Raw genomic sequence first — 27,035 nt, forward strand, 5'->3', positions numbered from 1 at the left:
TCCCCTTTATTTATTTACCTTTATCTACTATTTATGCTACAACTATTTGCACATGACTAACACACTAGACATAGTTGATTATATTTCACCGGAAATGTCTTTATCTTTTTGAGTGCAATATTTACTGTTGAATTCGAATCGTTTTTGTTGATGTGTCTTCTCACTTTTATTTCACTTACTTTGCCAATGTAAACCCGTTTCCCATGACAATGAAGCACTTTGAATTGAATTTGAATGGATCCCATGGAGGCTGGCCAATAGGCGGACGAGTGGGCGGACCGGGATCAGGGAGTGGGACCAGGGATGTGGTTGCAGTGCAGGGCAACAGGCAGCGGTGCAGGACGACAGGCATCCGGATTGACACATTGTTGGAGAGAAAGTAAGTGACTGATTTATTCTATTCTATTGACTGAAGGATCTATCCAACTCACTAATGTTGCGTTTGGTTAGGGTATCTGTTTGAAGGTGTAATCTGAGTTGCCAGCATTCATTCTCTTGATTTGCTTTCAAAGGTAGGCTAAACTAGACACGCAATCTTCCATTACCCCGAATGTAGGCTAAAGAATACATATTGTTAAGGAAAATCCGAAGTTACACAAAATGAACGTTATTGTCCACTGTCCAGGACATCGCGTTATTACTTTGGTATTTTAGTTCACAGTTTACCAGTGTAGCATATCAAGGTAAGGTTATTACAAATGAGGCGTGTTAACATGTTGTGGACACAATTGTACCATCCAGTAGAAAGAATGGTTCTTTCCTGATTCCCTATCCTGGGATATTTTCCCATGGAACTAAGTGACTTGTCCTTGCACGGTTCTTATATCCCATCATAACTTTCATAAAACCGTGTGTTGTTTCATAAAACCGTGTGTTGTTTCATAAAACTGTTTGTTGTTTCATAAAACCGGGTGTTTCATAAAAACGTGTGTTGTTTCACCAACAAAGGGCTAGATGATACACAACATTACATTAGACATAACAGCCGATGTTCAGTTGCTCGGCAGGCAGCGCATCAGTCTGTATTCTAGCCTACAGAGAGAGAAGGATATGATCCGTCTGCAGGACAGACAGGGAGGACAGCGCGTGGTCAGTGACAATGTGTGGAATGAATGACGTATTGTCTGTGGATGCTCTGCCACAAGGAGCAGTCATATGCTCCCCTACTCTCTCTGTTTCTCTCTGTCTCTCTCCTTTACTGTCTCTGTCTCTCCCTTACTCTCTCTGTCTCTCTCTCTCTCCCTTACTCTCTCTCTCCCTTACTATCTCTCTCTCCTTTACTCTGTCTGTCTGTCTCTCTCTCTCTCTCTCTCTGTCTGTCTCACTCTGTCTCTGTCTCCCTCTCTCTCTGTCTCTCCCTTACTCTCTCTCTCCCTTACTCTCTCTCTCTCCCTTACTCTGTCTGTCTGTCTCTCTCTCTCTCTTTCTCTCTTTCTCTCTCTGTCTGTCTCACTCTCTCTTAATATAATAATAATATAATAATAATAATCTCTCTCTCTCTCTCTCTCTTCTCTCTCTCTCTCTCTCTCTCTCTCTCTCTCTCTCTCTCTCTCTCTCTCTCTCTCTCTGTCTCTCCCTTACTCTCTCGCTCTCCCTTACTCTCTCTCTCTGTCTGTCTCACTCTGTCTCTCTCTCTCTCTTTCTCTCTGTCTCTCCCTTACTCTCTCGCTCTCCCTTACTCTCTCTCTCTGTCTCTCTCTTTCTCTCTCTGTCTGTCTCACTCTGTCTCTCTCTCTCTCTCTCTCTCTCTCTCTCTCTCTCTCTCTCTCTCTCTCTCTCTCTCTCTCTCTCTCCTCTGTCTCTCCCTTACTCTCTCGCTCTCTCTCTCTGTCTCTCTCTCTCTCTCTCTCTCTCTGTTTTATTTTTATCATTAGTGCCCATTGTCCATTCTTTCCTGGTTAGTGAAATATAGCCTAAAGCCAAAACATTCCCAGTTTGGAAAACAATGATCAATGAGACACTGCCTACAGCTAAATGTATTTCTCTTGGCACCTTTCAGAGCGAGGGCATCTCCCTGGTAATTCATTCATTAGATGCATTACTATTATACATCACTTACACATCAAAAGTAAAACACGATCATATGAAATGAAAACATTCTTCAGTAAAAAAGCCTGAATTTGGTTGTGATGCAACTTAACCCCTCTGGCTGCAACTTTGTGTGTGTGTGTGTGTGTGTGTGTGTGTGTGTGTGTGTGTGTGTGTGTGTGTGTGTGTGTGTGTGTGTGTGTGTGTGTGTGTGTGTGTGTGTGTGTGTGTGTGTGGGTGGGTGGGTGGGTGGGTGGGTGGGGGTGGGTGGGTGGGTGTGTGTGGGTGGATGGTGTGTGTGGGTGGATGTATGTGTGTGTGTGGTGGATGTATGTGTATGTGTGTGGATGTATGTGTGTGTGTATGTGGATGTATGTGTGGGTGTATGTGTGTGTGTGTGTATGTGGATGTATGTGTGGGTGTATGGGTGTGTGTGGGTGTATGTGTGTGGGTGTCTGTGTGTGAGTGTTCCCTCTAAGGGATCCAGCCTGCTACTACAGCTAGTGCTGCTCCTGAAACAGACAGCCGGTGAGTCAGCAGAACCAAGGACACATTCCTAAACCGTAACCCTTCTCCGAGAGAACTTGATGTTCTAGGGGATGTTGGACTGCTGCCAATCTCTACACAGTTTTACACATTTTGCAGTGTTTAAAGGGATACTTCAGGATTTTGGCAATGAGTCCCTTTATCTACTTCCCCAGAGTCAAATGGACTTGTGGATAGAATTTGTATGTCTTTGTGTCCAGTTTGAAGGAATTTAGAGGTAATTTCATAAGGACTGGAAGTCTATTGGTATCTGGTGCATGCTAGTTTAAATGATGTCATGCTGCTTGCTTGGCGAGCATCACTTCCTCCTGGTTCAGCCCATACCTGGCGCGACCTCGGGACCAGTGGTGGAAGAAGGTATCTGGTAGCATGCTAGTTTAAATGATGTCATGCTGCTTGCTTGGCGAGCATCACTTCCCCCTGGTTCAGCCCATACCTGGCGCGACCTCGGGACCAGTGGTGGAAGAAGGTATCTGGTAGCATGCTAGTTTAAATGATGTCATGCTGCTTGCTTAGCGAGCATCACTTCCCCCTGGTTCAGCCCATACCTGGCGCGACCTCGGGACTAGTGGTGGAAGAAGTACCCAACTGTCATACTGTAGTAAAAGTAAAGATACCTTCATAGAAAATGACTCAAGTAAAAGTCACCCAGTATAATTCTACTTGAGTAAAAGTCTAAAAGTATTTGGTTTAAAATATACTTAAGTAAATTTAAGTAAAAGTATAAATAATATTTAAAAAATCCCTATATTAAGCAAACCAGACAGCTCTCTGTTTAGTGAGTCCTCCAGATCAGAGACAGTAGGGATGTTCTCTGATTAGTGAGTCCTCCAGATCAGAGACAGTAGGGATGACCAGGGATGTTCTCTGTTTAGTGAGTCCTCCAGATCAGAGGCAGTAGGGATGACCAGGGATGTTCTCTGTTTAGTGAGTCCTCCAGATCAGAGACAGTAGGGATGTTCTCTGTTTAGTGAGTCCTCCAGATCAGAGGCAGTAGGGATGACCAGGGATGTTCTCTGTTTAGTGAGTCCTCCAGATCAGAGGCAGTAGGGATGACCAGGGATGTTCTCTGTTTAGTGAGTCCTCCAGATCAGAGACAGTAGGGATGTTCTCTGTTTAGTGAGTCCTCCAGATCAGAGGCAGTAGGGATGACCAGCGATGTTCTCTGTTTAGTGAGTCCTCCAGATCAGAGGCAGTAGGGATGACCAGGGATGTTCTCTGTTTAGTGAGTCCTCCAGATCAGAGGCAGTAGGGATGTTCTCTGTTTAGTGAGTCCTCCAGATCAGAGGCAGTAGGGATGACCAGGGATGTTCTCTGTTTAGTGAGTCCTCCAGATCAGAGGCAGTAGGGATGACCAGGGATGTTCTCTGTTTAGTGAGTCCTCCAGATCAGAGGCAGTAGGGATGACCAGGGATGTTCTCTGTTTAGTGAGTCCTCCAGATCAGAAGCAGTAGGGATGTTCTCTGTTTAGTGAGTCCTCCAGATCAGAGGCAGTAGGGATGACCAGGGATGTTCTCTGTTTAGTGAGTCCTCCAGATCAGAGGCAGTAGGGATGACCAGGGATGTTCTCTGTTTAGTGAGTCCTCCAGATCAGAGGCAGTAGGGATGACCAGGGATGTTCTCTGTTTAGTGAGTCCTCCAGATCAGAGGCAGTAGGGATAACCAGGGATGTTCTCTGTTTAGTGCGACCTCCAGATCAGAGGCAGTAGAGATGACCAGGGATGTTCTCTTGATAAGTGTGTGAATTGGACCATTTTCCTGTCTTGCTAAGCATTCAAAATGTAACAGGTACTTTTTGGTGTCAAGGAAATGATATGGAGTAAAAAGTACAATATTTTCTTCAGGAATGTAGTGAAGGTAAAGTAAAAGTTGTCAAAAATATAAATAGTGAAGTAGAGTTCTTTAAAGTATTTTTAGATACCCAGAAAAATGTTCAACTGACTCTAAGTAGATTCTTTCAACTGACTCTAAGTATTTTCCATAAGTTCAACTGACTCTAAGAGATAAACACATGGTATCCTCAAGTTCACACCACTGCTCAGGAGATAAACACATGTCCTCCTTGCAGTGTTCTTCTAGTAGATAAACATGTGGTATCCATAAGTTCACTGACTCTAAGTAGATAAACACATGGTATCACCTCAAGTTCAACTGACTCTAAGTAGATAAACACATGGTATCCTCAAGTTCAACTGACTCTAAGTAGATAAACACATGGTATCCTCAAGTTCAACTGACTCTAAGTAGATAAACACATGGTATCCTCAAGTTCAACTGACTCTAAGTAGATAAACACATGGTATCCTCAAGTTCAACTGACTCTAAGTAGATAAACACATGGTATCCTCAAGTTCAACTGACTCTAAGTAGATAAACACATGGTATCCATAAGTTCAACTGACTCTAAGTAGATAAACACATGGTATCCATAAGTTCAACTGACTCTAAGTAGATAAACACATGGCCTTAGGTTAAAGCCACAAATCCCAAATTATCCCTTTAAATCAACCCTTAAATAAGTAGATAAACAGTTAATACTATAACACTATAATACTTTAATACTATAATGCTTTAATACTTTAATCCTATACTACTGTAATACTTTAATACTATAATTAATTCATACTTTAATAATTTAATATTATAATACTATAATACGTTGATACTATAATACTATAATATTTTAATACTATAATACTATAATATTTTAATACTATAATACTATAATATTTTAATACTATAATACTATAATATTTTAATACTATAATACTATAATATTTTAATACTATAATATTTTAATACTATAATATTTTAATACTATAATACTATAATATTTTAATATTTTAATACTATAATACTATAATATTTTAATTCTATAATACTATAATATTTTAATTCTATAATACTATAATATTTTAGTTCTATAATACTATAATATTTTAATTCTATAATACTATAATATTTTAATTCTATAATACTATAATATTTTAATTCTATAATACTATAATATTTTAATACTATAATACTATACTATTTTAATTCTATAATACTATAATACTTAATACTATAATACATAATACTATAATATTTTATACTATAATACTTAATACTATAATAGTTTAATACTATAATACTATAATAGTTTAATACTATAATACTATAATAGTTTAATTCTATAATACTATAATATTTTAATTCTATAATACTATAATATTTTAATTCTATAATACTATAATATTTTAATTCTATAATACTTAATACTATAATATTTTAATACTGTAATACTATAATACTTAATACTATAATAGTTTAATACTATAATACTATAATAGTTTAATACTATAATACTATAATAGTTTAATTCTATAATACTATAATATTTTAATTCTATAATACTATAATATTTGAATTCTATAATACTATAATAGTTTAATATTATAATTCTTAATACTATAATACTATAATATTATAATACTTAATACTTAATACTATAATATTTTAATACTGTAATACTATAATACTTAATACTATAATATTTTAATACTATAATATTTTAATACCATAATATTTTAATACTATAATACTATAATACTTAATACTATAATAGTTTAATACTATAATAGTTTAATACTATAATACTATAATAGTTTAATACTATAATACTATAATAGTTTAATACTATAATACTATAATAGTTTAATTCTATAATACAATAATAGTTTAATTCTATAATACTATAATATTTTAATTCTATAATACTATAATAGTTTAATATTATAATTCTTAATACTATAATACTATAATATTATAATACTTAATACTTAATACTATAATATTTTAATACTGTAATACTATAATACTTAATACTATAATATTTTAATACTATAATATTTTAATACCATAATATTTTAATACTATAATACTTAATACTATAATATTTTAATACTATAATACTTAATACTATAATACGTAATACTATAATCCTATAATATTTTAATACTATAATCCTAAAATATTTTAATACTATCATACTATAATACTGTCATGTTTTGTCATTTATTATCTTGTCTTGTCCCTGTGCTTCCCATTCTATTCGTTTCCCTCTGCTGGTCTTATTAGGTTCTTTCCCTCTTTCTATCCCTCTCTCTCCCCCTCCCTCTCTCACTCTCTCGCTCTCTCTTCTCTCTATCGTTCCGTTCCTGCTCCCAGCTGTTCCTATTCCCCTAATCAATCATTTAGTCTTCCCACACCTGTTCCCGATCCTTTCCCCTGATTAGAGTCCCTATTTCTTCCTTTGTGTTCCGTTCCTGTCCTGTCGGTTCCTTGTCTAGAATTCACCGTGCTGTGTTTGTGTATCGCCCTGTCGTGTCGTGTTTTCCTCAGATGCTGCGTGGTGAGCAGGTGTCTGAGTCTGTCTGGTTCAAGTGCCTTCCCGAGGCAACCTGCTGTTCACCTGCTGTTCAAGATCGAGTCTCCAGTTTGTCCTCGTCATTTCGAGTGAAAGTTGTGTTTTTTGTTTGTATTTACTTTACTGGATTAAAGACTCTGTTTTCGCCAAGTCGCTTTTGGGTCCTCTTTCACCTGCATGACAGAAGGAACCGACCAAGGAATGGACCCAGCGACTTCAGACGCTCGTTACACTGCCGTCGAGATCCAAGGAGCCATGCTCGGCAGACACGAGCAGGAATTGTCTGCTGCTCGCCATGCCGTGGAGAACCTGGCCGCTCAGGTTTCCGACCTCTCTGGACAGTTCCAGAGTCTACGTCTCGTGCCACCTGTTACTTCCTGGCCTGCCGAGCCTCCAGAACCTAGGGTTAATAACCCACCTTGCTACTCCGGGCAGCCCACTGAGTGCCGCTCCTTTCTCACGCAGTGTGAGATTGTGTTCTCTCTCCAACCCAACACATACTCTAGAGAGAGAGCTCGGGTTGCTTACGTCATTTCACTCCTTACTGGCCGGGCTCGAGAATGGGGCACAGCTATCTGGGAGGCAAGGGCTGATTGCTCTAACAAGTTCCAGAACTTTAAAGAGGAGATGAGATTTTTGGTTCAGTTTTTGGTAGGGAGGCTTCTAGGGCCCTGGCTTCCTTATGCCAAGGTGAACGGTCCATAACGGATTATTCTATTGAGTTTCGCACTCTTGCTGCCTCCAGTGAGTGGAACGAGCCGGCGCTGCTCGCTCGTTTTCTGGAGGGACTCCACGCAGTGGTTAAGGATGAGATTCTCTCCCGGGAGGTTCCTTCAGATGTGGACTCTTTGATTGCTCTCGCCATCCGCATAGAACGACGGGTAGATCTTCGTCACCGGGCTCGTGGAAGAGAGCTCGCATCAACGGTGTTTCCCTGCTCCGCATCGCAACCATCTCCCTCCTCTGGCTCAGAGTCTGAGCCCATGCAGCTGGGAGGGATTCGCATCTCGACTAAGGAGAGGGAACGGAGGATCACCAACCGCCTGTGCCTCTATTGCGGAGTTGCTGGACATTTTGTTAATTCATGTCCAGTAAAGCCAGAGCTCATCTGTAAGCGGAGGGCTACAGGTGAGCGCAACTACTCAAGTCTCTCCATCAAGATCCTGTACTACTTTGTCGGTCCATCTACGCTGGACCGGTTCGGGTGCTACATGTAGTGCCTTGATAGACTCTGGGGCTGAGGGTTGTTTCATGGACGAAGCATGGGTTCGGAAACATGACATTCCTTTCAGAGAGTTAGAGAAGCCTACGCCCATGTTCGCCTTAGATGGTAGTCATCTTCCCAGTATCAGATTTGAGACACTACCTTTAACCCTCACAGTATCTGGTAACCACAGTGAGACTATTTCTTTTTTGATTTTTCGTTCACCGTTTACACCTGTTGTTTTGGGTCATCCCTGGCTAGTATGTCATAATCCTTCTATTAATTGGTCTAGTAATTCTATCCTATCCTGGAACGTTTCTTGTCATGTGAAGTGTTTAATGTCTGCCATCCCTCCCGTTTCTTCTGTCCCTACTTCTCAGGAGGAACCTGGCGATTTGACAGGAGTGCCGGAGGAATATCATGATCTGCGCACGGTCTTCAGTCGGTCCCGAGCCAACTCCCTTCCTCCTCACCGGTCGTATGATTGTAGTATTGATCTCCTTCCGGGGACCACTCCTCCTCGGGGTAGACTATACTCTCTGTCGGCTCCCGAACGTAAGGCTCTCGAGGATTATTTGTCTGTGTCTCTTGACGCCGGTACCATAGTGCCTTCTTCCTCTCCGGCCGGGGCGGGGTTCTTTTTGTTAAGAAGAAGGACGGTACTCTGCGCCCCTGCGTGGATTATCGAGGGCTGAATGACATAACGGTTAAGAATCGTTATCCGCTTCCCCTTATGTCATCAGCCTTCGAGATTCTGCAGGGAGCCAGGTGCTTTACTAAGTTGGACCTTCGTAACGCTTACCATCTCGTGCGCATCAGAGAGGGGGACGAGTGGAAAACGGCGTTTAACACTCCGTTAGGGCATTTTGAGTACCGGGTTCTGCCGTTTGGTCTCGCCAATGCGCCAGCTGTTTTTCAGGCATTAGTTAATGATGTTCTGAGAGACATGCTGAACATCTTTGTTTTTGTCTATCTTGACGATATCCTGATTTTTTCTCCGTCACTCGAGATTCATGTTCAGCACGTTCGACGTGTTCTACAGCGCCTTTTAGAGAATTGTCTCTACGTAAAGTCTGAGAAGTGCTCTTTTCATGTCTCCTCCGTTACTTTTCTCGGTTCCGTTATTTCCGCTGAAGGCATTCAGATGGATTCCGCTAAGGTCCAAGCTGTCAGTGATTGGCCCGTTCCAAGGTCACGTGTCAAGTTGCAGCGCTTTTTAGGTTTCGCTAATTTCTATCGGCGTTTCATTCGTAATTTCGGTCAAGTTGCTGCCCCTCTCACAGCTCTTACTTCTGTCAAGACGTGTTTTAAGTGGTCCGGTTCCGCCCAGGGAGCTTTTGATCTTCTAAAAGAACGTTTTACGTCCGCTCCTATCCTCGTTACTCCTGACGTCACTAGACAATTCATTGTCGAGGTTGACGCTTCAGAGGTAGGCGTGGGAGCCATTCTATCCCAGCGCTTCCAGTCTGACGATAAGGTTCATCCTTGCGCTTATTTTTCTCATCGCCTGTCGCCATCTGAGCGCAACTATGATGTGGGTAACCGTGAACTGCTCGCCATCCGCTTAGCCCTAGGCGAATGGCGACAGTGGTTGGAGGGGCGACCGTTCCTTTTGTCGTTTGGACAGACCATAAGAACCTTGAGTACATCCGTTCTGCCAAACGACTTAATGCCCGTCAAGCTCGTTGGGCGTTGTTTTTCGCTCGTTTCGAGTTTGTGATTTCTTACCGTCCGGGTATCAAGAACACCAAGCCTGATGCCTTATCCCGTCTGTTTAGTTCTTCTGTGGCTTCTACTGATCCCGAGGGGATTCTTCCTTATGGGCGTGTTGTCGGGTTAACAGTCTGGGGAATTGAAAGACAGGTTAAGCAAGCACTCACGCACACTGCGTCGCGCGCGCTTGTCCTAGTAACCTCCTTTTCGTTCCTGTTTCCACTCGTCTGGCTGTTCTTCAGTGGGCTCACTCTGCCAAGTTAGCTGGTCATCCCGGTGTTCGAGGCACTCTTGCGTCTATTCGCCAGCGCTTTTGGTGGCCGACTCAGGAGCGTGACACGCGCCGTTTCGTGGCTGCTTGTTCGGACTGCGCGCAGACTAAGTCGGGTAACTCTCCTCCTGCCGGTCGTCTCAGACCGCTCCCCATTCCTTCTCGACCATGGTCTCACATCGCCCTAGACTTCATTACCGGTCTGCCTTTGTCTGCGGGGAAGACTGTGATTCTTACGGTTGTCGATAGGTTCTCTAAGGCGGCACATTTCATTCCCCTCGCTAAACTTCCTTCCGCTAAGGAGACGGCACAAATCATTATCGAGAATGTATTCAGAATTCATGGCCTCCCGTTAGACGCCGTTTCAGACAGAGGCCCGCAATTCACGTCACAGTTTTGGAGGGAGTTCTGTCGTTTGATTGGTGCGTCCGTCAGTCTCTCTTCCGGGTTTCATCCCCAGTCTAACGGTCAAGCAGAGAGGGCCAATCAGATGATTGGTCGCATACTACGCAGCCTTTCTTTCAGAAACCCTGCGTCTTGGGCAGAACAGCTCCCTGGGCAGAATACGCTCACAATTCGCTTCCTTCGTCTGCTACCGGGTTATCTCCGTTTCAGAGTAGTCTGGGTTACCAGCCTCCTCTGTTCTCATCCCAGCTTGCCGAGTCCAGCGTTCCCTCCGCTCAAGCGTTTGTCCAACGTTGTGAGCGCACCTGGAGGAGGGTGAGGTCTGCACTTTGCCGTTACAGGGCACAGACTGTGAGAGCCGCCAATAAACGCAGGATTAAGAGTCCAAGGTATTGTTGCGGCCAGAGAGTGTGGCTTTCCACTCGCAACCTTCCTCTTACGACAGCTTCTCGTAAGTTGACTCCGCGGTTCATTGGTCCGTTCCGTGTCTCCCAGGTCGTCAATCCTGTCGCTGTGCGACTGCTTCTTCCGCGACATCTTCGTCGCGTCCATCCTGTCTTCCATGTCTCCTGTGTTAAGCCCTTTCTTCGCACCCCGTTCGTCTTCCCTCCCCCTCCCGTCCTTGTCGAGCGCACCTATTTACAAGGTACATAAGATCATGGACATGCGTTCTCGGGGACGGGGTCACCAATACTTAGTGGATTGGGAGGGTTACGGTCCTGAGGAGAGGAGTTGGGTTCCGTCTCGGGACGTGCTGGACCGTTCACTCATTGATGATTTCCTCCGTTGCCGCCAGGATTCCTCCTCGAGTGCGCCAGGAGGCGCTCGGTGAGTGGGGGGTACTGTCATGTTTTGTCATTTATTATCTTGTCTTGTCCCTGTGCTTCCCATTCTATTCGTTTCCCTCTGCTGGTCTTATTAGGTTCTTTCCCTCTTTCTATCCCTCTCTCTCCCCTCCCTCTCTCACTCTCTCGCTCTCTCTTCTCTCTATCGTTCCGTTCCTGCTCCCAGCTGTTCCTATTCCCCTAATCAATCATTTAGTCTTCCCACACCTGTTCCCGATCCTTTCCCCTGATTAGAGTCCCTATTTCTTCCTTTGTGTTCCGTTCCTGTCCTGTCGGTTCCTTGTCTAGAATTCACTGTGCTGTGTTTGTGTATCGCCCTGTCGTGTCGTGTTTTCCTCAGATGCTGCGTGGTGAGCAGGTGTCTGAGTCTGTCTGGTTCAAGTGCCTTCCCGAGGCAACCTGCTGTTCACCTGCTGTTCAAGATCAAGTCTCCAGTTTGTCCTCGTCATTTCGAGTGAAAGTTGTGTTTTTTGTTTGTATTTACTTTACTGGATTAAAGACTCTGTTTTCGCCAAGTCGCTTTTGGGTCCTCTTTCACCTGCATGACAAATACTTAATACTATAATAATTAATACTATAATATTATAACACTATAATATTTGAATACTATAATACTTAATACTATAATACTACACATGGCCACACTCTACAGAGTGTATAAAGTAGTTGATTATATTGTTACATTTTGAGTTACACTTGCCTGTATTATTAAAATGTAACATTATGGGGTAACTCTCACAGTGTTCTTTCGATCCACACTTTAAAAAAGAAAATCTAGTTGTTTCAACTAAATATGATTCAGTAACTGGTTCCACAGACTTTTCAACTAAATGTGATTCAATAACTGGTTCCACAGACTGTTCAACTAAATGTGATTCAGTAACTGGTTCCACAGACTGTTCAACTAAATATGATTCAGTAACTGGTTCCACAGACTTTTCAACTAAATATGATTCAGTAACTGGTTCCACAGACTTTTCAACTAAATGTGATTCAGTAACTGGTTCCACAGACTTTTCAACTAAATATGATTCAGTAACTGGTTCCACAGACTTTTCAACTAAATGTGATTCAGTAACTGGTTCCACAGACTGTTCAACTAAATGTGATTCAGTAACTGGTTTCACAGACTTTTCAACTAAATATGATTCAGTAACTGGTTCCACAGACTTTTCAACTAAATGTGATTCAGTAACTGGTTCCACAGACTGTTCAACTAAATATGATTCAGTAACTGGTTCCACAGACTGTTCAACTAAATATGATTCAGTAACTGGTTCCACAGACTTTTCAACTAAATGTGATTCAGTAACTTGTTCCACAGACTTTTCAACTAAATGTGATTCAGTAACTGGTTCCACAGACTTTTCAACTAAATGTGATTCAGTAACTGGTTCCACAGACTTTTCAACTAAATATGATTCAGTAACTGGCTCCACAGACTTTTCAACTAAATGTGATTCAGTAACTGGTTCCAGACTGTTCAACTAAATATGATTCAGTACTTTTTCAACTAAATGTGATTCAGTAACTGGTTCCACAGACTTTTCAACTAAATGTGATTCAGTAACTGGTTCCACAGACTTTTCAACTAAATGTGATTCAGTAACTGGTTCCACAGACTTTTCAACTAAATGTGATTCAGTAACTGGTTCCACAGACTTTTCAACTAAATGTGATTCAGTAACTGGTTCCACAGACTTTTCCACAGACTTTCAACTAAATGTGATTCAATAACTGGTTCCACAGACTGTTCAACTAAATGTGATTCAGTAACTGGTTCCACAGACTGTTCAACTAAATATGATTCAGTAACTGGTTCCACAGACTTTTCAACTAAATGTGATTCAGTAACTGGTTCCACAGACTGTTCAACTAAATGTGATTCAGTAACTGGTTCCACAGACTTTTCAACTAAATGTGATTCAGTAACTGGTTCCACAGACTTTTCAACTAAATGTGATTCAGTAACTGGTTCCACAGACTGTTCAACTAAATATGATTCAGTAACTGGTTCCTAAATATGATTCAGACTTTTCAACTAAATGTGATTCAGTAACTGGTTCCACAGACTTTTCAACTAAATGTGATTCAGTAACTGGTTCTACAGACTTTTCAACTAAATGTGATTCAGTAACTGGTTCCACAGACTTTTCAACTAAATGTGATTCAGTAACTGGTTCCACAGACTTTTCAACTAAATGTGATTCAGTAACTGGTTCCACAGACTTTTCAACTAAATGTGATTCAGTAACTGGTTCCACAGACTGTTCAACTAAATGTGATTCAGTAACTGGTTCCACAGACTGTTCAACTAAATGTGATTCAGTAACTGGTTCCACAGACTGTTCAACTAAATGTGATTCAGTAACTGGTTCCACAGACTTTTCAACTAATCTCTACATCTCACCCAGCACAGCCCTGACCTCTGAAACAGGCAGTAGAGATATGCTGAGTTCCAAATCAACCCCTAATTCCTACAATATAGGCACTACACCCTATTTCCTAGCCACTACATCCTATTTCCTAGCCACCACACCCTATTTCCTAGCCACTACATCCTATTTCCTAGCCACTACATCCTATTTCCTAGCCACTACATCCTATTTCCTAGCCACTACATCCTATTTCCTAGCCACTACATCCTATTTCCTAGCCTCCACATCCTATTTCCTAGCCACTACATCCTATTTCCTAGCCTCCACACCCTATTTCCTAGCCACTCCTATTTCCTAGCCACTACATCCTATTTCCTAGCCTCCACACCCTATTTCCTAGCCACTACACGCTATTTTCTGCCACTACACCCTATTTCCTAGCCACTACATCCTATTTCCTAGCCACTACATCCTATTTCCTAGCCACTACATCCTATTTCCTAGCCACTACACCTTAAACCACAGGTCCTCCAAGCAGACTTCCTAATATCCTCAATGCTCCACTCTAACCTCCTGTCTCAGTAAGATGTCAGACTGAAGGAACAGTCAGAGATATCCCAGCAAACCGGGAACATTCCCAGAACGTTATCTAAGATTCCCATTAGGGTTTTATTTAACATTAGGATGATGGCATCATTCAGATAATGTTTTTGATTACAAAATAATATATAAAATAAAATAAAACGTTTTTAAATTAAATATCCTTGTCAATGTTCTCCTAACATTGATTATAATGTTGTGTACAACTTCGGTAACAATCACCACAGAACGAACGTTCTCCAAAAGTTCTCAGGTAATGTAATTACACAATCTACAAGTAATGTTTTCCCAGCAAGTTCCCAGAACATTTGTTAGGTAATGTTCTCATAACACGTACAAAACATTCGCCAGACACATTTCATCTGTTCTTTAAAGGTTCCCAGATGTTTCATTAGGTTGTATGTAGGGAGCATTTTGGTGAGAACATTGTGAGGCCATCACAGAAGATATGTTCCCAAAATACAAAACACGGCCCAGTTTTGATTCTACACTGAACAAAAATATTAAGGCAACATGTAAAGTGTTGGTGCCGTGTTTTATGAGCTGAAACAAAAGATCCCAGAAATGTTCTATACGCACAAAAATATCTCTCATATTCTGTACACACATTTAGTAAACATCACAAAAGCTCCAAAAGAATAAAGACATTTCAAATGTAATTATATATATGTATATATATATATACAGTGTTGTAATGATGTGCAAATAGTTACAAGTACAAAAGGGAAGATAAATAAATAAATAAAGTTTTCAATCTTGTGGCAACAGGTCACAAATCTTGCTGTAATGATTGCACACTGTGGTATTTCACCAAATAGGTATGTGAGTTTATCTTTTAATTCTTTGTGTGTCTGTGTAATCTGAGGGAAATATGTGTCTCTAATATGGTCATACATTTGGCAGGAGGTTAGGAAGTGCAGCTCTGTTTCCACCTCATTTTGTGGGCAGTGAGCACATAGCCTGTCTTCTCTTGAGAGCCATGTCTGCCTACGGCGGCCTTTCTCAATAGCAAGGCTATGCTCACTGAGTCTGTACATAGTCAAAGCTTTCCTTAAGTTTGGGTCAGTCACAGTGGTCAGGTATTCTGCCACTGTGTACTCTCTGTGTAGGGTCAGTCACAGTGGTCAGGTATTCTTCCACTGTGTACTCTCTGTTTAGGGTCAGTCACAGTGGTCAGGTATTCTTCCGCTGTGTACTCTCTGTTTAGGGTCAGTCACAGTGGTCAGGTATTCTGCCACTGTGTTCTCTCTGTTTAGGGTCAGTCACAGTGGTCAGGTATTCTGCCACTGTGTACTCTCTGTGTAGGGTCAGTCACAGTGGTCAGGTATTCTGCCACTGTGTACTCTCTGTTTAGGGCCAAATAGCATTCTAGTTGCTCCGTTTTTTAGTTAATTAATACTTTCCAATTATAGTTTATTTTTCTCATGATTGGGTCTAATTGTGTTGCTGTCCTGGGGCTCTGAGGGGTGTGTTTGTGAACAGAGCCCCAGGACCAGCTTGCTTAGGGGACTGTTCTCCAGGTTCATCACTCTGTAGGGTGTGTTTGTGAACAGAGCCCCAGGACCAGCTTGCTTAGGGGACTCTTCTCCAGGTTCATCACTCTGTAGGTGATGGCTCTGTGGGGTGTGTTTGTGAACAGAGCCCCAGGACCAGCTTGCTTAGGAGACTGTTCTCCAGGTTCATCACTCTGTAGGGTGTGTTTGTGAACAGAGCCCCAGGACCAGCTTGCTTAGGGGACTCTTCTCCAGGTTCATCACTCTGAATTGAACTCTGTAGGTGATGGCTCTGTGGGGTGTGTTTGTGAACAGAGCCCCAGGACCAGCTTGCTTAGGAGACTGTTCTCCAGGTTCATCACTCTGTAGGGTGTGTTTGTGAACAGAGCCCCAGGACCAGCTTGCTTAGGGGCTGTTCTCCAGGTTCATCACTCTGTAGGTGATGGCTCTGTGGGTGTGTTTGTGAACAGAGCCCCAGGACCAGCTTGCTTAGGGGGCTGTTCTCCAGGTTCATCACTCTGTAGGTGATGGCTCTGTGGGGTGTGTTTGTGAACAGAGCCCCAGGACCAGCTTGCTTAGGGGACTCTTCTCCAGGTTCATCACTCTGTAGGTGATGGCTCTGTGGGGTGTGTTTGTGAACAGAGCCCCTGGACCAGCTTGCTTAGGGGGCTGTTCTCCAGGTTCATCACTCTGTAGGTGATGGCTCTGTGGGGTGTGTTTGTGTTTGTGAACAGAGCCCCAGGACCAGCTTGCTTAGGGGACTCTTCTCCAGGTTCATCTCTCTGTAGGGTGTGTTTGTGAACAGAGCCCCTGGACCAGCTTGCTTAGGGGACTCTTCTCCAGGTTCATCACTCTGTAGGTGATGGCTCTGTGGGGTGTGTTTGTGAACAGAGCCCCAGGACCAGCTTGCTTAGGAGACTGTTCTCCAGGTTCATCACTCTGTAGGGTGTGTTTGTGAACAGAGCCCCAGGACCAGCTTGCTTAGGGGACTCTTCTCCAGGTTCATCACTCTGTAGGTGATGGCTCTGTGGGGTGTGTTTGTGAACAGAGCCCCAGGACCAGCTTGCTTAGGAGACTGTTCTCCAGGTTCATCACTCTGTAGGGTGTGTTTGTGAACAGAGCCCCAGGACCAGCTTGCTTAGGGGGCTGTTCTCCAGGTTCATCACTCTGTAGGTGATGGCTCTGTGGGGTGTGTTTGTGAACAGAGCCCCAGGACCAGCTTGCTTAGGGGGCTGTTCTCCAGGTTCATCACTCTGTAGGTGATGGCTCTGTGGGGTGTGTTTGTGAACAGAGCCCCAGGACCAGCTTGCTTAGGGGACTCTTCTCCAGGTTCATCACTCTGTAGGTGATGGCTCTGTGGGGTGTGTTTGTGAACAGAGCCCCTGGACCAGCTTGCTTAGGGGGCTGTTCTCCAGGTTCATCACTCTGTAGGTGATGGCTCTGTGGGGTGTGTTTGTGTTTGTGAACAGAGCCCCAGGACCAGCTTGCTTAGGGGACTCTTCTCCAGGTTCATCTCTCTGTAGGGTGTGTTTGTGAACAGAGCCCCTGGACCAGCTTGCTTAGGGGACTCTTCTCCAGGTTCATCTCTCTGTAGGGTGTGTTTGTGAACAGAGCCCCAGGACCAGCTTGCTTAGGGGACTCTTCTCCAGGTTCATCTCTCTGTAGGTGATGGCTTTGTTATGGAAGGTTTGGGAATAGCTTCCTTTTAGGTGGTTGTAGAATTGAACGTCTCTTTTCTGGATTTTGATAATTAGCAGGTATCGGCCTAATTCTGCTCTGCAGGCATTATATGGTCTTTTACATTGTACACTCTCTCTCTTTTCCTTTCATCATCCCTCACGCTCTATAACCCCCCCTCTCTCTTCTCTCATTTTCTCTCTCCCTCGCTCCCTCTCTCCTGCTCTCCAGACTCAGTGTGATCAGAGGAGATAGTGTTTCTCTGGTAGAAACTAAAGATGGCGGGAAAGATACCTAAAGATGAGATGGAGGAGCTCAGAGAGGCCTTCCAGAAAGTTGGTGAGTGCATTCAATACACTACATGACCGAAAGTATGTGGACACCTGTTCGTCGAACATCTCATTCCAAAATCATGGCCATTAATATGGAGTTGGTCCCCCCCCTTTGCTGCTATAGCAGCCTCCACTCTTCTGGAAAGGCTTTCCACTAGGTGTTGGAACATTGCTGCTATAACAGCCTCCACTCTTCTGGGAAGGCTTTCCACTAGATGTTGGAACATTGCTGCTATAACAGCCTCCACTCTTCTGAGAAGGCTTTCCACTAGATGTTGGAACATTGCTGCTATAACAGCCTCCACTCTTCTGGGAAGGCTTTCCACTAGATGTTGGAACATTGCTGCGGGGACTTGCTTCTATTCAGCCACAAGAGCATTAGTGAGGTCAGGCACTGATTTTGGGGGTGATTAGGCCTGGCTCACAGTCGGCGTTCCAATTCATCCCAAAGGTGTTCAATGGGGTTGAGGTCAGGGCTCTGTGCAGGCCAGTCAAGTACTTCCACACCGATCTTGACAAACCATTTCTTTATGGACCTGGCTTTGTGCACAGGGGCATTGTCATGTTGAAACAGGAAAGGGCCTTCCTCAAACTGTGGCCACAAAGTTGGAAGCACAGAATCATCTAGAATGTCATTGTATGCTGTCACGTTAAGATTTCCCTTCACTGGAACTAAGGGGCCTGTCAGCAACGGGTGTGGCTGAAATAGCTCAATCCACTCATTTGAAGGGGTGTCATACCTTTGTATAGATAGTGTATAATGTATATGTGCATATACAGTGTATTCAGTGTGAGGTGTTTTCCTCGTGGAAACAGACTGCAAGTGATCCATTCTGTGATTGTAGTAAATCACAAGATTGTCAAATCTTCCCTCTGATCACGATGTGACGTATTTACAGTTGAAGTCAGAAGTTTACATACATTAACCAAATACATTTAAACTCAGTTTTTCACAATTACTGACATTTAATCCCAGTAAAAATTATCTGTTTTAGGTCAGTTAGGATCACCACTTTATTTTAAGAATGTGAAATGTCAGAATAATAGTAGAGAGAATTGTTAATTTCAGATTTTATTTCATTCATGACATTCTGTGTGGATCAGAAGTTTACATACACTCAATTAGTATTTGGTAGCATTGCTTTTAAATTGGTTAACTTGGGTCAAACGTTTCGGGTAGCCTTCCACAAGCTTCCCACAATAAGTTGGGTGAATTTTGGCACATTCCTCCTGACAGAGCTGGTGTAACAGAGTCAGGTTTGTAGGCCTCCTGACAGAGCTGGTGTAACTGAGTCAGGTTTGTAGGCCTACTTGCTCGCACATGCTTTTTCAGTTCTGCCCACAAACTTTCTATAGGATTGAGGTCAGGGCTTTGTGATGGACACTTCAATACATTGACTGTTGTCCTTAAGCCATTTTACCACAACTTTGGAAGTATGCTTGGGGTCATTGTCCATTTGGAAGACCCATTTGCGACTTCCTGACTGATGTCTTGAGATGTTGCTTCAATATATCCACGTAATTTCCGTCCTCATGATTTCCATCCCCTATTTTGTGAAGTGCAGCAGTCCCTCCTGCAGTAAAGCCCCCCACAACATGATGTTGCCACCCCCGTGCTTCACGGTTGGGATGGTGTTCTTCGGCTTGCAAGCCTCCCCCTTTTTCCTCCAAACATAACAATGGTCATTATGGCCAAACATACATTTTTGTTTCATCAGACCAGATGACATTTCTCCAAGAAGTACGATCTTTGTCCCCATGTGCAGTTGCAAACCGTAGCCTGGCTTTTTTAAGCGGTTTTGGAGCAGTGGCTTCTTCCTTGCTGAGCGGCTTTTCAGGTTATGTCGATATAGGACTCGTTTTACTGTGGTTATAGATACTTTTGTACCTGTTTCCTCCAGCATCTTCACAGGGTCTTTGGCTGTTCTTCTGGGATTGATTTGCACTTTTCGCACCAAAGTAAGTTCATCTCTAGGAGACAGAACACGTCTCCTTCCTGAGCAGTATGACGGCTGCGTGGTCCCATGGTGTTTATACTTGCGTACTATTGTTTGTACAGATGAACATGGTACCTTCAGGTGTTTGGAAATTGCTCCCAAGAATGAACCAGACTTGTGGAGGTCTACCATTTTTTTTCTAATGTCTTGGCTGATTTCTTTTGATTTTCCCATGATGTCAAGCAAGGAGGCACTGAGTTTGAAGGTAGTTTGAAGGTAGGCCTTGACATTTATCCACAGGTGTACCTCCAATTGACTCAAATGATGTCAATTAGCCTATCAGAAGCTTTTAAAGCCGTAAAGCTGTTTAAAGTGACAGTCAACTTAGTGTGTGTAATCTTCTGACCCACTGGAATTGTGATACAGTGGATTATAAGTGAATTAATCTGTTACTTGTGTCATGCACAAAGTAGATGTCCTAACAGACTTGCCAAAACTATAGTTTGTTAAAAAGACATTTGTGGAGTGGTTGAAAAACAAGTTTTAATGACTCCAACATAAGTGTATGTAAACTTCTGACTTCAACTGTCCATAACAACACAACTGCTCATTGCTTTCTCTCTCTCTCCACACCTTTCTCTACCTTTCTCCCTCCATCTTTCTCCCTCCCTCCTCCTCCTCTCGTTATCTCTCCCTATATCCCCTCTCCCTCCCTACCTCCCTCCCTCCCCTTCTGTCTCCCTCCACCTCTCCCCCCTCTCCCCGCTTTCCCTTTCTCCCTCTCTCCCTCTTCTCTCCCTCCTTTTCTCCCTCTCTTCTCTCCCTCCTTCTCTGTTTCTCCCTCCCTCGCTCCCTCGCTCCCTCGCTCCCTCCCTCCCTCCCTCCCTCCCTCCCTCCCTCCCTCCCTCCCTCCCTCCCTCCCTCCCTCCCTCTACCTTTCTCCCTCTACCTTTCTCCCTCTACCTTTCTCCCACTACCTTTCTCCCTCTACCTTTCTCCCTCTACCTTTCTCCCTCTACCTTTCTCCCTCCATCTTTCTCCCTCCCTCCTCCTCCTCTCGTTATCTCTCCCTATATCCCCTCCCTCCCTCCCTCCCTCTACCTTTCTCCCGTTATCCCTCCCTATATCCCCTCTCTCTCCAGATACTAACAGTAATGGTTTTATCTGTGACATGGAGCTGACTGACCTGTTTAAAGAAGCTAACCTACCGTTGCCGGGATACAAGGTCAGAGAGATCATTAAAAAACTGGACCGCAACAAAGACAACCAGATCAGCTTCGACGAGTTCCTCTCGGTGAGTACACACACACACACACACACACACACACACACACACACACACACACACACACACACACACACACACACACACACACACACACACACACACACACACACACACACACACACACACACACACACACACACACACACACACACACACACTAGCTTTGAAGAGTTGGAAAAGGCTATAGGCTTAGGGCAATGGGAAGGGGAAACGGTCTAAGTGTTGTTTATGGATGGGACTCTATAAGTGGGCCGACTCTTTTCTCTGTATATATCAATGATGTTGCTCTTGCTGCGGGCGATTCCCTGATCCACCTCTACGCAGACGACACCATTCTATATACTTCCGGCCCCTCATTGGACACTGTGCTATCTAACCTCCAAACGAGCTTCAATGCCATACAGCACTCCTTCCGTGGCCTCCAACTGCTCTTAAACGCTAGTAAAACCAAATGCATGCTTTTCAACCGTTCGCTGCCTGCACCCGCACGCCTGACCAGCATCACCACCCTGGATGGTTCCGACCTAGAATATGTGGACATCTATAAGTACCTAGGTGTCTGGCTAGACTGTAAACTCTCCTTCCAGACTCATATCAAACATCTCCAATCGAAAATCAAATCAAGAGTCGGCTTTCTATTCCGCAACAAAGCCTCCTTCACTCACGACTATCCTACCGATCCTCGACTTTGGCGATGTCATCTACAAAATTGCTTCCAACACTCTACTCAGCAAACTGGATGCAGTTTATCACAGTGCCATCCGTTTTGTCACTAAAGCACCTTATACCACCCACCACTGCGACTTGTATGCTCTAGTCGGCTGGCCCTCGCTACATATTCGTCACCAGACCCACTGGCTCCAGGTCATCTACAAGTCCATGCTAGGTAAAGCTCCGCCTTATCTCAGTTCACTGGTCACGATGGCAACACCCATCCGTAGCACGCGCTCCAGCAGGTGTATCTCACTGATCATCCCTAAAGCCAACACCTCATTTGGCCACCTTTCGTTCCAGTTCTCTGCTGCCTGTGACTGGAACAAATTGCAAAAATCGCTGAAGTTGGAGACTTTTATCTCCCTCACCAACTTCAAACATCTGCTATCTGAGCAGCTAACCGATCGCTGCAGCTGTACATAGTCTATCGGTAAATAGCCCACCCAATTTACCTATCTCATCCCCATACTGTTTTTATTTATTTACTTTTCTGCTCTTTTGCACACCAGTATCTCTACCTGTACATGATCATCTGATCATTTATCACTCCAGTGTTAATCTGCAAAATTGTAATTATTCGCCTACCTCCTCATGCCTTTTGCACACAATGTATATAGACTCCCTTTTTTTCTACTGTGTTATTGACTTGTTAATTGTTTACTCCATGTGTAACTCTGTGTTGTCTGTTCACACTGCTATGCTTTATCTTGGCCAGGTCGCAGTTGCAAATGAGAACTTGTTCTCAACTAGCCTACCTGGTTAAATAAAGGTGAAATAAAAAATTAAATAAAAAATAAGTCTGCATAGGGCTTAGTAAAAGGTTGTTTCTGAGTCTGCACTCTAAACAGCTTCCATTCTGTTGGGCATGATGAGTCACTAAACAGCTTCCATTCTGTTGGGCATGATGAGTCACTACACAGCTTCCATTCTGTTGGGCATGATGAGTCACTACACAGCTTCCATTCTGTTGGGCATGATGAGTCACTAAACAGCTTCCATTCTGTTGGGCATGATGAGTCACTAAACAGCTTCCATTCTGTTGGTCATGATGAGTCACTAAACAGCTTCCATTCTGTTGAGAATGATGAGTCACTACACATCTTCCATTCTGTTGGGCATGATGAGTCACTACACAGCTTCCATTCTGTTGGGCATGATGAGTCACTACACAGCTTCCATTCTGTTGGGCATGATGAGTCACTAAACAGCTTCCATTCTGTTGGGCATGATGAGTCACTAAACAGCTTCCATTCTGTTGGTCATGATGAGTCACTAAACAGCTTCCATTCTGTTGGTCATGATGAGTCACTAAACAGCTTCCATTCTGTTGAGAATGATGAGTCACTACACATCTTCCATTCTGTTGGGCATGATGAGTCACTAAACAGCTTCCATTCTGTTGAGAATGATGAGTCACTACACATCTTCCATTCTGTTGGTCATGATGAGTCACTAAACAGCTTCCATTCTGTTGGTCATGATGAGTCACTAAACAGCTTCCATTCTGTTGAGAATGATGAGTCACTACACATCTTCCATTCTGTTGGGCATGATGAGTCACTAAACAGCTTCCATTCTGTTGGTCATGATGAGTCACTAAACAGCTTCCATTCTGTTGGTCATGATGAGTCACTACACATCTTCCATTCTGTTGGGAATGATGAGTCACTAAACAGCTTCCATTCTGTTGGTCATGATGAGTCACTAAACAGCTTCCATTCTGTTGGGCATGATGAGTCACTAAACAGCTTCCATTCTGTTGGTCATGATGAGTCACTAAACAGCTTCCATTCTGTTGGTCATGATGAGTCACTAAACAGCTTCCATTCTGTTGGTCATGATGAGTCACTAAACAGCTTCCATTCTGTTGGTCATGATGAGTCACTAAACAGCTTCCATTCTGTTGGTCATGATGAGTCACTAAACCGGTTCCATTCTGTTGGGAATGATGAGTCACTAAACCGGTTCCATTCTGTTGGGCATGATGAGTCACTAAACAGCTTCCATTCTGTTGGTCATGATGAGTCACTAAACAGCTTCCATTCTGTTGGTAATGATGAGTCACTTAACAGCTTCCATTCTGTTGGTCATGATGAGTCACTAAACAGCTTCCATTCTGTTGGTCATGATGAGTCACTAAACAGCTTCCATTCTGTTGGTCATGATGAGTCACTACACAGCTTCCATTCTGTTGGTCATGATGAGTCACTAAACAGCTTCCATTCTGTTGGTCATGATGAGTCACTAAACAGCTTCCATTCTGTTGAGAATGATGAGTCACTACACATCTTCCATTCTGTTGGGCATGATGAGTCACTAAACAGCTTCCATTCTGTTGGGCATGATGAGTCACTAAACAGCTTCCATTCTGTTGGTCATGATGAGTCACTAAACAGCTTCCATTCTGTTGGTCATGATGAGTCACTAAACAGCTTCCATTCTGTTGAGAATGATGAGTCACTACACATCTTCCATTCTGTTGGGCATGATGAGTCACTAAACAGCTTCCATTCTGTTGGTCATGATGAGTCACTAAACAGCTTCCATTCTGTTGGTCATGATGAGTCACTAAACAGCTTCCATTCTGTTGGTCATGATGAGTCACTACACAGCTTCCATTCTGTTGGTCATGATGAGTCACTAAACAGCTTCCATTCTGTTGGTCATGATGAGTCACTAAACAGCTTCCATTCTGTTGGTCATGATGAGTCACTAAACAGCTTCCATTCTGTTGGTCATGATGAGTCACTACACAGCTTCCATTCTGTTGGTCATGATGAGTCACTACACAGCTTCCATTCTGTTGGTCATGATGAGTCACTACACAGCTTCCATTCTGTTGGTCATGATGAGTCACTAAACAGCTTCCATTCTGTTGGTCATGATGAGTCACTAAACAGCTTCCATTCTGTTGGTCATGATGAGTCACTAAACAGCTTCCATTCTGTTGGTCATGATGAGTTAGGATCTGATGTCTGGCAGGCTGCCATCTTGGACTGAGTCCTTACATTGCACCACTTAATATGATTACCTCCAAACACACACACACACACACACACACACACACACACACACACACACACACACACACACACACACACACACACACACACACACACACACACACACACACACACACACACACACACACACACACACACACACACACACACACACACACACACACACACACACACGTCTTATAGGCTGTCAGTGTAGCAGCCAGGGTTCATGAGACTTATAGTCATTAGTTTGCATTTGCATTTGTTTTTTCAGAGTGGCTTCCGATCCCATTTTTCTGGATCCCTGTTCCCGACAGCTAAGGTCCTGAAGCTTCTGTGCAGAATTCTTCAGTCTCTGTTCTACTCGTAGAGAACAGGCTACTCTGGTGAATGGTGCTGGTTTAATACAATTAGATCATGGCTGAAATATTTGAAGATATTATTGAAAATAACAGAACTGAATATACACGGAATAACTCAAGAAGATCCCCGTCAAACTGATTAAATCAAATGGTTGGAATGCAGATGGAATTTTAAACTGTAAAGCTGGAAGAATTATGATTCACGATTGACAGTGAGAAATGTGAAGAGGGTGACCACAGGAATGTGAAGAGGGTGACCACAGGAATGTGAAGAGGGTGACCACAGGAATGTGAAGAGGGTGACCACAGGAATGTGAAGAGAGGGTGACCACAGGAATGTGAAGAGGGTGACCACAGGAATGTGAAGAGAGGGTGACCACAGGAATGTGAAGAGAGGGTGACCACAGGAATGTGAAGAGGGTGACCACAGGAATGTGAAGAGGGTGACCACAGGAATGTGAAGAGGGTGACCACAGGAATGTGAAGAGAGGGTGACCACAGGAATGTGAAGAGGGTGACCACAGGAATGTGAAGAGGGTGACCACAGGAATGTGAAGAGGGTGACCACAGGAATGTGAAGAGGGTGACCACAGGAATGTGAAGAGAGGGTGACCACAGGAATGTGAAGAGGGTGACCACAGGAATGTGAAGAGGGTGACCACAGGAATGTGAAGAGGGTGACCACAGGAATGTGAAGAGGGTGACCACAGGAATGTGAAGAGGGTGACCACAGGAATGTGAAGAGAGGGTGACCACAGGAATGTGAAGAGGGGTGACCACAGGAATGTGAAGAGGGTGACCACAGGAATGTGAAAAGAGGGTGACCACAGGAATGTGAAGAGAGGGTGACCACAGAAATGTGAAGAGGGTGACCACAGAAATGTGAAGAGGGTGACCACAGGAATGTGAAGAGAGGGTGACCACAGGAATGTGAAGAGAGGGTGACCACAGAAATGTGAAGAGGGTGACCACAGGAATGTGAAGAGAGGGTGACCACAGGAATGTGAAGAGAGGGTGACCACAGGAATGTGAAGAGAGGGTGACCACAGAATGTGAAGAGAGGGTGACCACAGGAATGTGAAGAGAGGGTGACCACAGAATGTGAAGAGAGGGTGACCACAGGAATGTGAAGAGAGGGTGACCACAGGAATGTGAAGAGAGGGTGACCACAGGAATGTGAAGAGAGGGTGACCACAGAGGTAAAACGGAAGGTGATTCAGCTCTTCCGTTACCTACTGATCCACAGCATGAGGATCTATCAGACATGAGACAGGCTCATGGTCAGGTGATGAGGTCGTCCTATCAGACATGAGACAGGCTCATGGTCTGGTGATGAGGCTGTCCTATCAGACATGAGACAGGCTCATGGTCAGGTGATGAGGTCGTCCTATCAGACATGAGACAGGCTCATGGTCTGGTGATGAGGCTGTCCTATCAGACATGAGACAGGCTCATGGTCTGGTGTTGAGGTTGTCCTATCAGACATGAGACAGGCTCATGGTCTGGTGTTGAGGTCGTCCTATCAGACATGAGACATGTGTAACGTGTGTTTATACAGATCGCCAAGGAGCTGAAGGGTGATGACATAGCTAAGAGCTTCCGGAAGGCCATCAACAGGAAGGAGGGGATTCTGGCTATAGGAGGAACCAGTGAGCTGTCCAGTGAAGGAACACAACACTCATTCTCAGGTAGTACCCCCAGTGTGGTTGTGTTATTAACCCCCAGTGTGGTTGTGTTATTAACCCCCAGTGTGGTTGTGTTATTAACCCCCAGTGTGGTTGTGTTATTAACCCCCAGTGTGGTTGTGTTATTAACCCCCAGTGTGGTTGTGT

At 43.7% G+C, this 27,035-nt stretch overlaps 1 protein-coding gene across 1 annotated transcript in view; it reads left to right on the forward strand.

Moving 5' to 3' along the window:
* The first annotated feature begins 277 nt into the window (after positions 1 to 277).
* The window catches only part of LOC123994236 (plastin-3-like), a 49,707-nt gene continuing 22,949 nt past the window's right edge, over positions 278 to 27,035 (forward strand). Inside the window, exons 1-4 of the mRNA XM_046296776.1 lie at positions 278 to 379; positions 17,800 to 17,907; positions 20,980 to 21,131; positions 26,762 to 26,891. Coding sequence (XP_046152732.1) covers positions 17,847 to 17,907; positions 20,980 to 21,131; positions 26,762 to 26,891 — 343 coding nt within the window. The 5' untranslated portion in view covers positions 278 to 379; positions 17,800 to 17,846. The remainder of the gene's footprint in view (positions 380 to 17,799; positions 17,908 to 20,979; positions 21,132 to 26,761; positions 26,892 to 27,035) is intronic.

The sequence above is a fragment of the Oncorhynchus gorbuscha genome, linkage group LG13 (assembly GCF_021184085.1).
Source record: "Oncorhynchus gorbuscha isolate QuinsamMale2020 ecotype Even-year linkage group LG13, OgorEven_v1.0, whole genome shotgun sequence".
NCBI lineage: Eukaryota > Metazoa > Chordata > Actinopteri > Salmoniformes > Salmonidae > Oncorhynchus > Oncorhynchus gorbuscha.